At 52.8% G+C, this 13455-nt stretch overlaps 2 protein-coding genes across 2 annotated transcripts; one reads left to right on the top strand and one right to left on the bottom strand.

Moving 5' to 3' along the window:
- The first annotated feature begins 1806 nt into the window (after positions 1-1806).
- Positions 1807-2751, top strand: LOC102463171 (olfactory receptor 51I1-like). The gene has a single exon (XM_006128581.3). It carries the CDS (start codon positions 1807-1809, stop codon positions 2749-2751), a length of 945 nt encoding a protein of 314 aa, XP_006128643.3.
- A 6665-nt stretch (positions 2752-9416) lies between these two features.
- LOC102444475 (olfactory receptor 52B2-like) lies at positions 9417-10358 on the bottom strand. The gene has a single exon (XM_006130332.3). It carries the CDS (start codon positions 10356-10358, stop codon positions 9417-9419), a length of 942 nt encoding a protein of 313 aa, XP_006130394.3.
- Positions 10359-13455: the final 3097 nt, after the last annotated feature.

The raw sequence follows: 13455 nt of genomic DNA, 5'->3' as shown, positions 1-13455 counted from the left end.
ATGGTCTCACCCTGCCCTCCCCGTTCCCAGGGGTCAGCGTCCTCCTGTCCTTGGGGGGGTGAGCTGGGATCGAGGGGCTGTGGTGTCCCCCCCCCCCACTGGGCTGGCCTGAGCGCTCTGGGCCCGGCCCCTCTTGGCCATGGGTGTATCTGCATTATCAGCCCCTGCTTGCCAGTCTCTGTGAGCCGGGCCTGCCGCTTCCCACAGACTGACTGTGCCTCAGCTCAGCAAAACCTGGAGCACGTTAGCCCAGGCCAGAGGCCTTGGATACGTGGGTTTATGTTCCAAGCCCCCCCCCACTCCCTTACTACACCTGTGCCTCAGTGTCCCCATCTGTCAAATGGGGCTCATGTCCCTGCCCTCCTAGCAGTGCTCTCTGAGCTCCGTGGGGCGAAGGGGCTGTGTAAGGGCTCAGAACTGTAATTCTTCAGGCCCGGCAGCCTGCGCCCTGCAGAAATTCACTTTATTCCCTGGTTAGAAAGTGAAGAAAACGCCGAGCCAGGCAGGGTGAGCAGAGCCTGGAATCTGGCCGTGCTTGGCAGGGACCCAGCCGGCAGGGAGGCACCTGGCCCTGGCCCCTGGCAGAGGATGGATCCTGGGCTAGATGGACCCTGGGTCTGATTCACGCCGGCCGGGCTTCTGTTCCTGGGCAGGCTCCAGGCCAGGGGGCAATTAGCTCTTGCTGCTGTACGAGGCGTCTGTGCCTGATTAGCCCCTGGTCACACCTCAGCCTCCGCCTGTGTCCCAGGGGCGGGGGGAGTCCCCGGCGCTGCTGCCAGGATGCTGGATAAATACTCCCGGTGCCTGGCAGGCTGCAGCCTGCGCTCCAGGCAGCCGGGCCCGGGGGTTTGTTCCTTCCACTGAAGATCATTGTCCTGCCCACCCGGTGAGTCGGCTGCGCGGAGAGACGGGGGGTGATTCTCTGACCCCTCTGTGGTGAGACTCCAGGGCAGAGACCAGCCCCACAAAGCGTCAAACGTTTCCTTTTCTCGTCTGTTCTGGGCAAATTCTGCCCCTCGCTGGTCAGTCGGTTCCAGGCAAGTCCCCTCGGGGCAGAGGAGCCCAAACGCCGGGTGCCCAGCAAAGCCCCGTCACCCCCAGGCAGGAAACCAGGCAGCTGGGGAAGGGGCAGGGGGGATTGTTTATGTGAGATATAAACACCCAGATCTCCTCTTCTCTGTGAGAGTCCACGTCCCTCCGCTCTGTCCTGAGAGGAGGGATTTGTCCCAGGGCCGCTGGCCAGGGTTCCTCTGCCCACTGCTGGGGGGGTTGGTGCAGGGGGGGGTTCTGGGGGCACCGGGCCATGGCAGGAGTGGGGAATCTCATCCAGCTCTCATTGCTCTCCCTGGTGTTCCCTGCTACCCCCCTGCCTGGTGCCTCTGCCTGCTGCCCTGACGGCACCTCCCCTCTCCTCCCCAGGAACATCTCAGCATGTTACACCCAGACAGACAGACACTAGCACATTCCCCGCCAGCTTCTTCCTTCCCTAATTTCCCCTGCTGTTACAATGTGCCGTGTCTCCCTAATGCGAACAGGACCAGTGTCGGGCCGGTGTATCGACCTTGCACAGCAGAATAGCTGGGGGCAGAATCTCTTGCTTCCTTTTCAACAAGGGAGTGAACAAAACACATTCTAAGAGCCCGGCTCTACCGGCTCGATTCCGAACAACAGCCCATTGAGCTGGGATTGGGCAAGTCAGTGCGGAACGGCAGGTCCCTTCCCGGTCCCCTGGTCCCAGGGGAACTCACAGGTTCATTTTGCATTTACACAGGAGTTGGGAGTTGGCTGGGACAGCGACTGCTCATCATGGTGGGTTTCAATAGCACCAGCTTCCACCCTGCAACATTCCAGCTGACCGGGTTCCCAGGCCAGGAGGCGGTTTACCACTGGATCGCCGTCCCCTTCCTTGTGTTATACGTCACTGCCGTGGTGGGGAATTGCCTTGTTCTCTGCATTGTCTGGGCAGACCGGCGTCTCCACCAGCCCATGTATCTGTTCCTTTGCATGTTGGCAGTCAACGATCTCGGGATGGCTCTGTCAACCCTGCCCACCGTGCTCGGCACCTTCTGCTTCCACTTTACAGACATCGTTTTCGACGGCTGCCTGGCCCAGATGTTTTTCATTCACTCCTTTACCTTCGTGGAGTCGGGGATTTTACTGGCCATGGCGTTCGATCGCTTGGTGGCCATCTGTAACCCGCTGCGCTACGCAGCCATCCTGACCCACCCCAGGATCGTGGGAATTGGGCTGGCTGCTGTGATTAAAGGTACCAGCACAAATCTCCCTTTCCCCTTCCTGATTAAACGGCTGCCAGTCTGCAAAAGCAACGTCCTCTCCCACGCCTACTGCTTGCACTCGGACATGATGAGGTTGGCGTGTGGAGACACCACCGTCAATAACATCTACGGATTGTTTGCCGCTCTCTTCACTTGTGGTTTTGACTCCATGTTCATCATCCTCTCTTACATTAAGATTCTGAAGACGGTTTTAAGCATTGCATCCCACAAGCAGCGCCTTACGGCCCTGAACACCTGCGCTTCCCATATCTGCACCGTCCTACTATTCTACATCCCAATCGTTGCTGTTGCGGTGATGCACAGGTTTGGGAAAAATGTCCCTCATTTTGTGCAAATCCTCATGTCCTATGTCTACCTCTTTGTCACCTCTGTGTTAAACCCTGTCATTTACAGTGTGAAAACAAAGGAGATTCGCAAGGGGATTTTCCGCCTGTTCTCTAGAGACGTGATGTAAACAGGGAGTTGTGTGTGTTATGGTCTCCTCTGACAAGTGGTAAATTGCTCGATGGCAGAGCACCACGTCTTTCCAGGAGTTATTTAAAACTGTCCCACAAAAAAACCTTCTCAAACCATTCAAGCTGTGTCTGGTGAGTGTCCTATAATGCAGGGATGAGGAACCTTCAATCCAGCCCACCAAACAATTTCATCCGGCCCTCGGAGGAGTCCAGTGGCCATAAAACTCCACCGGGGGTCGCTTTAAAAACCTCCCCAGCCGCTCCTGTAGCATTTATATTATTTATTTATTTATTTGCATCTTTTTACTCGGCCTTTCTATTTAAAATATTCAGGGCGGCTTACAAAAAAAAAAAAAAAAACCGCAATACAAATAGATATAACAATGTAAAATAGGAGACCCCAGAGGGACATAACCAGCTAAAAACATCTAGAGAGGAGGAAGACACACATACAAACTCAAACATTAACAACAGCACGAATAAAAGGGGTGGCTTTAGCCTGATGCCCTAACAAGGCTAGCGCTAGCACGGGGGGTACTTCCCGTTCCTCTCCTGCACGTGGATGAGGTGCGCAAGAGATCTGGTGGGAGGGATACGCTCCTCATGCTGCAGCCCTGCGGCTTGAGGCAGCAGCAAAAAAAATATATAAATAAATAATAGCAGCCCAATGTCTGTGACTCTGTAACGCTGAAATGCTGGCTGTTCCCTCTGGGCGGAGCTGTTGCCTGAGTCACATCCTTCATCTCCCGCCACAGTGCTCTGCTGACTTCTGCTCCGCTCAGCCTGGCCACCGTGTCGGAGCAAGTTGCACAAGCGACCGTTTAGGGTCTGTGCCCCCTATGCAGCACGGGGAGAGTGGAGCTTAAATGGCCAGTTGGGCTCTGAGGTCCCCTGAGTGAAAGGCGGGACGGGGAGGAGAAGAGATAGAGAGAGACAGAGAGAGAGGCAGGAGGTGGAGGAGAGCTGAGAGAGAGGGGGGGAGGCAGTAGGAGGAGGAGCGAGAGACCGGAGGCGGAGGAGAGCTGAGAGAGAGACGGGGGAGGCAGGAGGAGGAGGAGAGAGAGGCAGGAGTCTCAGGCGAGAAAACCAACGTGGAGGAGAGACCTGAAAATCCCGTCTTATGCTGGGCTAATTGGCTAGTAAATAAATAACAGGCTGGAGAAGGCTGGAGCTGCTTCCCAACCTCTGGCAAAACTCCTTTTGCTGATAAGGAGGCCTGCGGGCCCAGAGGATGGGGGGGGGGGCTCAGTTCCCAGAGTGGGAGGGAAGGGAAGCCCTTCCCTGCATGGGGTGCCTTTAAGGAGGAAGGGGTGGCCACAGCTGGGCAAGCCCCAGAACTCCTTCCCTTTCCAGCAGGGGTGGGGAACCTTTTTTGAGTCGGGGGCCACTGACGCGGAGAGAAATGAGTCGGGGGGCGCACACAAGTGAGGAGCAAAAACCCAACGAACCAAACACCAACTCCTCAGTGGCAGGGTCGCTGTGTGGAACTGTGTGAGGATGCGGGGGGAGGGGTTGGTTTTTGCTTCTCACATTGCTCACAATTGGAGTCTTGTGTCCAGTTCTGGGCACCGTCCCACCCCACACGCTCATTGTGTGTCTCCCCCTCCGAGGGAAGTCAGGGAACACCCATTTCTTCCCCCTCCTCTCTTCTCTTCTTCCTTTTTCTGGCAGAGGACTCATTCCAGGGGGTAACCTTTGCTTTGGAGGCCAAAGCTGAGATGAGGGCATTTGTTATGCTGGGCGGTGCATGTGGATCTATCAGCCGCAACTTTGATCTAGAGCCCATTGTAGAGGTGTGGGCTAGAACATTTCCTGAAAGTTTGGAAGTGGTCGGCTGCAGCACTCAAAGGGCAGGGTGTTACTGAGACAAATAAACAGAAACAGGCCACTGGGCAGTGTGTTTGACTGCCCTGCACATGGCTATCGATCTTCCGAGACCGATACATGGCTTGGAGGAATAAGAGGACAGAGGGAAACACGTCTGCAGGGCCCAGACATTTTTTGTCTGCAATACAATGGGCCCGTGCCAGATATTTTTTGGGGGTGTTGCTTAGACTAGACTGTTAAGAGCAGAGGGAAGGAAAGGGCAGTGTTGCCAAGTGGTGTCTGTTTCATGCATTGGACATCAGAAAGTCTGTCCACATGAGCAGGTGGGAATTTTTCACAAAGGCTACGTCTACACTGCAGTCTTTGTCGGCAGAGACAATGAAAATGAAGCTCTCATTCGCATTTCTCGCGCTCTCATTTGCATAGTCTCTTCTGATCCTTTTTGCGGAAGAGGTTTTTGTGCAAAGAAACGCAGTGTAGACGGGGGCCATTTTGCACAAAAAACCATTTTGTGCAAGAACCCCTATTCCCCAAAAAAGCAGGAATACAGGATCGCATGCAAAAGGGGTTTTTGCCCCTCTACACTGCAAAAACCTCGTCCACAAAAAGGATCAAAAGAGACTATGCAAATGAGAGCGTGAGAAATGCTAATGAGCGCTCATTTGCATTGTCTCTGCCTACAAAAGCTGCAGTGTAGATATAGCCAAAGAGTTTCCTGCCTAAAAATTCCATTTCCAAGACCAGCTCAGTCCGCAGGGATGGCTCAGTTTTGATGAAATTTCCATCACAGACATTTCAAAACTCGGCTTGACAAAGCCCTGGCCGGGTTGATTTAGTTGGGATTGGTCCTGCCTAGAGCAGGGGGCTGGACTTGACCTTCTGAGGTCTCTTCCAGCTCTATGATACTATGAACTGATCGTTTCTGTGTCTTGTTTCATTTTACTTCATCCTTTTTCATTCAAATAAGGTAAAAAAATGTTCAAATGTACTGGGGTTTTTTTCATTTCATTCAGACTGTTACTATATTGGCGTATCACATTATTTATACATTTTCATGCTACGGGGTTATGGAAACGACCCAGTCGGATGTGTGTGCATGACACATTTCCTGCATTTCCCTTGTGTGATTTAGGCTCAGGCCCGTCTCACAGACCAAGCGCCTGGTGGTGACTCGTCATTGGTGGGGCCACGATGGAGATTTGTGCAGCATGTTTCCAGGGCATACACAGAGCTGCTCGTTCTGCTCATCATGTGCCTGGGGTTCAGCTCTTCCTCCCCATCCATTCGCACAGGGGTTTGTTTATTTTTTGTACATACGCTGCCCCCGCGGTTGAGACGTTTGTGTCCCCTTCTCCCTCTCTCCTTGTGCCACTGACGTATGAGGAACAATAATGACAGGAAGGAAGAAAGCTCACTATGTCCCTGTGACGGGGCACCTGTCCTGCACTGGCCCTTTAAGGGCAAAACCCAGCCCTGGAAGAGGGTTGAGGGAGCAGAGCCCCACAGCTGAGGCAAATATTGCCAGTTAGGGCCCAGCCAGGGGCTGTATAAACAAGGGCTCCAGAAGAGAGGAGGGAGTCACCCTTGCTCTAGCTGGGGAGCGGGAGGGACCTGGCTGCCAGGGAAGCTGCATGTTTCCTGAGACAAAGCAGGGCTGGAGAAAGGCAGGCAGAGCTGGGGAGTCCTGGTCTGACCTGGCCTCACTCCCAGGCTGCAAGGCCCGAGAGAGTTGGGACTCGGGGGACAACAGGGTAGGCAAAGGCAGTAGATCCATACCCCCTTGCCAATGATGAGTGGCCATGTCAGATGGCAGTTCACCCCTGAGGCAGGGGTAGATGAAGACTGGCAGCAGGTCACTGAATCGGGGCGGTCTAGGGGAACGGCAGATTCCCTGGCAGGGGAGGACCCCAGAGTGCAGAGGCTGATAACACCCCACCCCCCTGCAAGGGGGCTGAGAGACACTTGAGTGGGCACTGCAGGAGGGCAGTGTCCTGAAGAGGACCCTGTAGTCCGAGAGTGACATGGGTCCAGAGCACAGGAGAATGATGTGAGGACACAGCGGGACACCTGCCAGAGGGAGGCATCCAGCCTCCAGGCTGACTCCCAGTGCTACCAGTAGGAGGCGCCGCGGCAGTGAGTGTGCGCCCCGTGAGTCCCCTAGGCACCTGGTCACAGCAGGACCAGGCAGAATCGCTTTGACACGATGGCCCATGAGGTTTCAGGAAGCCAGGAGATGCCAAAGACAAAACACCATTGGAACAGTTGAGCATCTAGCAGACGTAAGCAAATAGAAGCGAACTGTATTTACACACACACACTCCCAAAATCTTATTCTTTATACTCAGAGGCTGTGTCTAGACTGGCCAGTTTTTCCGGAAAATCAGCCGCTTTTCCGGAAAAACTTGCCAGCTGTCTACACTGGCCGCTTGAATTTCCACAAAAGCACTGACTTCCTACTGTAAGAAATCAGTGCTTCTTGCGGAAATACTATTCTGCTATTCTACGTCTAGACTGGCATGATTTTCTGGAAATGCTTTTAACGGAAAAGTTTTCTGTTAAAAGCATTTTCAGAAAATCATGTCTAGATTGGCACGGACGCTTTTCCACAAAAGCACTTTTTGCAGAAAAGTGTCTTTGGCCAATCTAGATGCGATTTTCCGCAAAAATGCCCCGATCGCCATTTTCGCGATTGGGGCTTTTTTGCGGAAAACAAATCTGAGCTGTCTACACTGGCCCTTTTGAGCAAAAGTTATGCCAAAAAGGGACTTTTGCCCGAACGGGAGCAGCACAGTATTTCCACAAGAAGCACTGATTTCTTACCGTAGGAAGTCAGTGCTTTTGCGGAAATTCAAGCGGCCAGTGTAGACAGCTGGCAAGTTTCTCCGGAAAAGCGGCTGATTTTCCAGAAAAACTGGCCAGTCTAGACACAGCCCTCCTGGTCAGGCAAAAGTGCTTTTGCGGAAAAGCGTCCGTGCCAATCTAGACACTCTGTTCCGAAAATGCTTTTAACGGAAAACAAAACACCGCTCCATCAGCTGAACACCTACACAACTCAGCAAAGCAGGAGCAAACAGTGCGTCTCCCTCTCCATCTGGCTTTCATGGGAGCCTTTGTTCACTCCTGCCCACATATTTAACAGCCACGGTTATATCTTGCAACACTCTATCGTACAAGGCAACCGTCTGTGCCGTAGCCTTCCACATTCCACAACATGTTTGTTCTCTACTATGTTTGTTAATTTATTTTTATACAGATCTCTTTTTTTACACCATCATGCCCATCCTCTCTTAAACTCAGTGGGGATTATTAGGAAAGGGCTAAAGAGGTTCCCGAACACAGTTTTCTGCCATGCTAGACCATGAGCCCTACGTACAACAGCATTCCTCAGCCAAAGCCAGGGCTGAACACTCCCAGGCCCATCAGCAGAGACCAGACCCAACAGGACGATACAATCTGCCCCTCAGCGCTACACGGGAAGGCCCAGCCCACGGCCCAGACGGGGTGTGGACGGCTGCAGGGCAAAGTGAGGTCACCACATCACAGTGTTTCGCCCACTGGCCCATCCACAGCTCGTGGATTCTGCTCCCCCAGGGCGATGGGGGACACCTGCCCATGAAGGACAAGGTGCAGGAAGGCACCAGGGAGAGGGCCTGGATCACGGGTGCTGGTGTCAGGGGCCTGGCAGGAGGCCTGAGGCCTGGCCAAACATGGCGAATATGAGGCAGAATCAGGCCGTTCCCCAGAGGCCGGCCTGGCTCTCAGAGTCTCTAGTGGGCGAGGGTCAGTGCTGCCCCAGCTACGTCCTCTTGAGGTGGGTCTCTAGGCCCAGGAAGCTTGTGATGGCAGAGACAAAGCCACTGCCGGGGGTGGTGCTAGGGTATGGCGAGGGGGACCGTGCAGTAGACGGACTCAGGCCCTCACTGCTGCTCCACATTCTGCTCATTTTGCCAAGGAGAGAACAGAGGAGGGAAAAACAATCCCAGTGGGAAATGCAGGTGGGCGGCAGAACCAAGCCTAGACCCCCTGTCTCCCACCTGCACTGCCCCCTGGCTCACCGCATGCCCCTCCCGCCCACGGCTGCACATTGCGGTTCCTCTGAAGAGCTCAGCTCATATACAGCTTGCCCCAGAGGAGCGGCCCACTCCATGCTCTGCCTCAGGGTGACTTTGCCTTTGTTCTTCCTTCCTTTGCTGTTTCCCTTCACCTTAGCAGAAGACTCTCTGGCTATGTCTACACTCGCGGCTTCTTGCACGAGTAATATGCGAATGGAGCTAAGCGTGGAATATCGCCGAGCCTCATTTGCATACCTAATGAGCCACCATTTTTTTCAGAAGAGGCTCTTGCGCCAGAAGGAGTGTCTACACTGCCCCTTCTTGCGCAAGAAAACCCCTCTTGCGCAACGCCGTTACACCTATTACTTTTCAGGTAGAACGGCATTGAGCAAGAGGGTTTTTCTTGCGCAAGAAGGGGCCGTGTAGACGCTCCTTCTGGCGCAAGAGCCTCTTCTGAAAAAAATGGTGGCTCATTAGGTATGCAAATGAGGCTTGGCGATATTCCACGCTTAGTGTCATTTGCATATTACTCGCGCAAGAAGCCGCGAGTGTAGACACAGCCTCTAGGCGTGGCTGCCTTTTGTGCAAATGAGCCGTGTCATTCTAAGCATGTCAGGGCCACGAAATAATCTGCACAATGGGGGTGAAAAAATACTTTTTATTGCACCAAATTCCATTGGCTTTCACAGTGAGCCAAAATCCACAGTTACAGCATCACAACCGTTGCAATGAACACCTGACCTTAATTTTCAAGCCCCAAGACATTTTCCACTGCCTCCGTTAGCTCAGCACTGATAAAACACCTTAATCACACGCTTCAGGATCTCTTTTGTGGCCACCCCATAAATGACGGGGTTTAACATGGGGGGAAGGAGCACGTAGAGGTAGGTGAGTAGATTGAGAATATAACCTGGGATGATGCGCTCAAATCGGTATGCAAAATATGAGAAAAAGGACGGTGTGTAGAACATCAGGATGACACTAATGTGGGAGCCGCAGGTGCGCAGGGCCTTGTATTGGGCGCCCTTGGACGGGAGCCGGAAGACGGCCCTGAGGATCAGCACGTAAGACACAGCAATGAGCACAGTGTCCAAGCCAACTGCTAAAATAGCCATGGCGACGCCATACCAGAGGTTGACTGAGATATCGTCGCAGGCCAGCCGGGATATGGCCATGTACTCGCAATAACTGTGAGGCAGGAGGTTGGTTCTGCAGAACTTCAGCCGCAAAACGAGAAAGACGACAGGGAAAATGAGACAGAAACTCCTTGTGAGAACCGCCAGCCCGATCTTCCCGATCACAGGCTTGGTGAGCAGGGCAGTGTAAATCAGGGGGTCACAGATGGCAACGTACCGATCAAAGGCCATGGCCAGCAGGATGCCTGACTCGATGATAACACTGACATGGATGAAGAACATCTGGGTGAGGCAGGCAGCAAAAGAAATTTCCCCTTTTCTGAACCAAAAAACGGCCAGCATCTTGGGCACTGTGGTGGTGGATAACAGCAGATCAGCTGTGGCCAGCATGGAGAGGAAAAGGTACATGGGCTCATGGAGGCTTCGCTCCCTTAGTATGATATATAGGAGGAGAGAGTTCCCAAGAAGAGCTGCAAAGTACATGAGACAGAAGGGGATGGCGATCCAGACATGAGACCCCTCTGTGCTAGGGATGCCGGTCAGGATGAAGGTTGCAGGGCCAGAATAGGTGTGATTGTCGGCTGGCATCATGCACCGTCCCTTGGAGCTTCTATGCAGATTTCAGGAGCTAACACAGAAGAGAAAATCAGTGAGACCTGGAGGGGCAGCCAGGACTGGACTGTGTTTGGGGACAGAACCAGAGACCCCAGCAAACCTCCCTGGTGTGACAGCAGCGTGTTGCGTGGGACCATGGGCCAGACTCGCTCTCCCGCTATGGAACATCCTCATCCCCACCGAGGGGAGGTGGTTTGGACGGCTCTGGCCCTGGGTTTCACTGGGCTCCCTCCTGCTATTATGACTTTCCACAGTGGAACCGCTCCTCTGCATTTTTCCTATTTTTGCTCTCAGGGCTCTAAGGGCGAGTTAAAGAAGCCACAGGACTGGCTGCACTTGCTCCTACTCTGTCTTTGCACAGTGTCTACACTGGCATGTTCTTGTGTGAAAATGGCCGCTCTTGCGCAAAAACATGCCACCTGTCTACACTGGCCGCGAGTTCTGGTGCAAGTAAACTGACGTTGTACTGTAGAAAATCAGGGCTTCTTAGAATCATAGAATCATAGAACCATAGAGCTGGAAGAGACCTCAGAAGGTCAAGTCCAGCCCCCTGCCCAAGGCAGGACCAATTCCAACTAAATCAACCCGGCCAGGGCTTTGTCAAGCTGAGACTTAAACACCTCTAGGGATGGAGACTCCACTACTTCCCTAGGGAACCCATTCCAGTGCTTCACCACCCTCCTAGTGAAATAGTTTTTCTAATATCCAACCTAGACCTCTCCCGCCACAACTTGAGACCATTGCTCCTTGTTCTGCCATCTGTCACTACTGAGAACAGCCTCTCTCCAGCCTCTTTGGAACCCCCCTTCAGGAAGTTGAAGGCTGCTATCAAATCCCCCCTCACTCTTCGCTTCTGCAGACTAAACAGACCCAAGTCCCTCAGCCTCTCCTCATAGGTCATATGCTCCAGCCCCCTAATCATTTTGGTTGCCCTCCGCTGGACCCTCTCCAATGCGTCCACATCCTTCCTGTAGTGGGGGGCTCAGAACTGGACACAATACTCCAGATGTGGCCTCACCAAAGCCGAATAAAGGGGAATAATGACATCTCTGGATCTGCTGGCAATGCTCCTCTTAATGCAACCTCATATGCCATTAGCCTTCTTGGCTACAAGGGCTCACTGTTGACTCGTATCCAGCTTCTCATCCACTGTAACCCCCAGGTCCTTTTCTGCAGAACTGCTACTTAACTGGTTGGTCCCCAGCCTGTAACTATGCTTGGGATTCTTCCGTCCCAAGTTTAGGACGCTGCACTTGTCCTTGTTGAACCTCATCAGATTTCTTGTGGCCCAATCCTCCAATTTGTCTAAGTCACTCTGGACCCTATCTCTGCCCTTAAGCGTATCTACCTCTCCCCCCAGCTTAGTGTCATCCGCAAACTTGCTGAGGGTGCAATCCATCCCCTCAGCCAGATCATTAATAAAGATATTGAACAAAACCGGTCCTAGAACCGAACCTTGGGGCACTCCGCTAGAAACCGACCGCCATCCTGACATCGAGCCATTGATCACTACCTGCTGGGCCCGGCCTTCTAGCCAGCTTTCTATCCATCTTACCGTCCATTTATCCAATCCGCATTCCCTTAACTTGCTGGCAAGGATATTGTGGGAGACCGTATCAAAAGCCTTGCTAAAGTCAAGGTGTATAACATCCACTGACTTCCCCATGTCCACCAAGCCAGTTACCTCATCATAGAAGCTAATCAGATTGGTCAGGCACGACTTGCCCTTTGTGAATCCATGCTGACTATTCCTGATCACTTTCCTCTCTTCCAAGTGCCCTGGGTTGTCCCTTTTTTGAAGATGGGCACTACATTTGCCTTTTTCCAATCATCCGGGATTTCTCCCAATCTCCACGACTTTTCAAAGATAATGGCCAAAGGCTCCTCAATGACATTTGCCAATTCCCTCAGTACCCTCGGATGCACTAAGTCCGGACCCATGGATTTATGTACGTTTAGCTTTTCTAAATAGTTCCTAACCTGTTCTTTACCCACCACGGGCTGTCCATCTTCATCCCATCTTGCGTCACTTAACGCAGAAGTCCAGGAGCCGACCTTGTCCGTGAATACAGAGCCAAAGAAAGCATTGAGTACTTCAGCTTTCCTCACATCATCTGTCACTAGGTTACCTCCTTCATCCATTAGGGGCCCCACACCCCCTTTGATCACCTTCTTCTTGTTAACATGCCTGTAGAAACCTTTCTTGTTATCCTTCACATCCTTAGCCAGTCGTAATTCCATTTGCGGTTTCACCTTCCTGATACCCCCCTGGCACTCTCGAGCTATACATTTAAACCCCTCCCTGGTCATTTGTCCAAGTTTCCACTCTTTGTAAGCTTCCTTTTTGTGCTTAAGTTCACCAAGGATTTCCCCTGTAAGCCAATCCGGTCTCCTACCATGTTTGCCTCTCTTGCTACACGTTGGGATGGTTTCTTTCTGTGCCTTCAATAAGGCTTCTTTAAAATACTGCCAGCTGTCCTGGACTCCTTTCCCTTCATGTTAGCATCCCAGGGGATTCTGCCCATCAGATCTCGGAGGGAGTCAAAATGTGCTTGCGTGAGAACTCTGACGCTCCCACTCAGGAATAAACCCTCTTGCGCAAGAGCTCTTCCAGAAGAGGCCAGTGTAGACAGGCAACATGAATTTCTTGCACAAGAAGCCCCTTGGGTTAAAATGGCCATCAGAGCTTTCTTGCACAAGAGAGCGTCCACACTGCCATGCATGCTCTTGCGAAAAGCACATGGCAGTGTAGACGCTCTCTTGTGGAAGACTTTTTGCGCAATAACTCTTCCACAAAAGAGTTCTTGCGCAAGAAGCTGCCAGTGTAGACGTAGCCTTACTGCTCTGGAGTCACTCTGGGTTCAGAAAGTCATGAACACAACACACTTTCATTGAGAATCCTCCTTTAGGGTCTGAGGCAGGGGTGGGCGTGAGGCTGCCAGTGGGCCAGATGTGGGCCACCACGTCCCCGGAACCGTCCTGCAGCTGCCTGACTGGGACCCTGAAGCCGAGCGCAGCTGCAGCCGCTTTGAATGGGGCTGCTCTATTCTGGGAGCACGGAGGGAGGCTTTGT

The sequence above is a fragment of the Pelodiscus sinensis genome, chromosome 1 (genome assembly GCF_052426305.1).
Source record: "Pelodiscus sinensis isolate ZL-2025 chromosome 1, ASM5242630v1, whole genome shotgun sequence".
NCBI lineage: Eukaryota > Metazoa > Chordata > Testudines > Trionychidae > Pelodiscus > Pelodiscus sinensis.
Note: the sequence above shows the minus strand (reverse complement) of the source record. Positions and strands in the feature narration are given on the sequence as shown.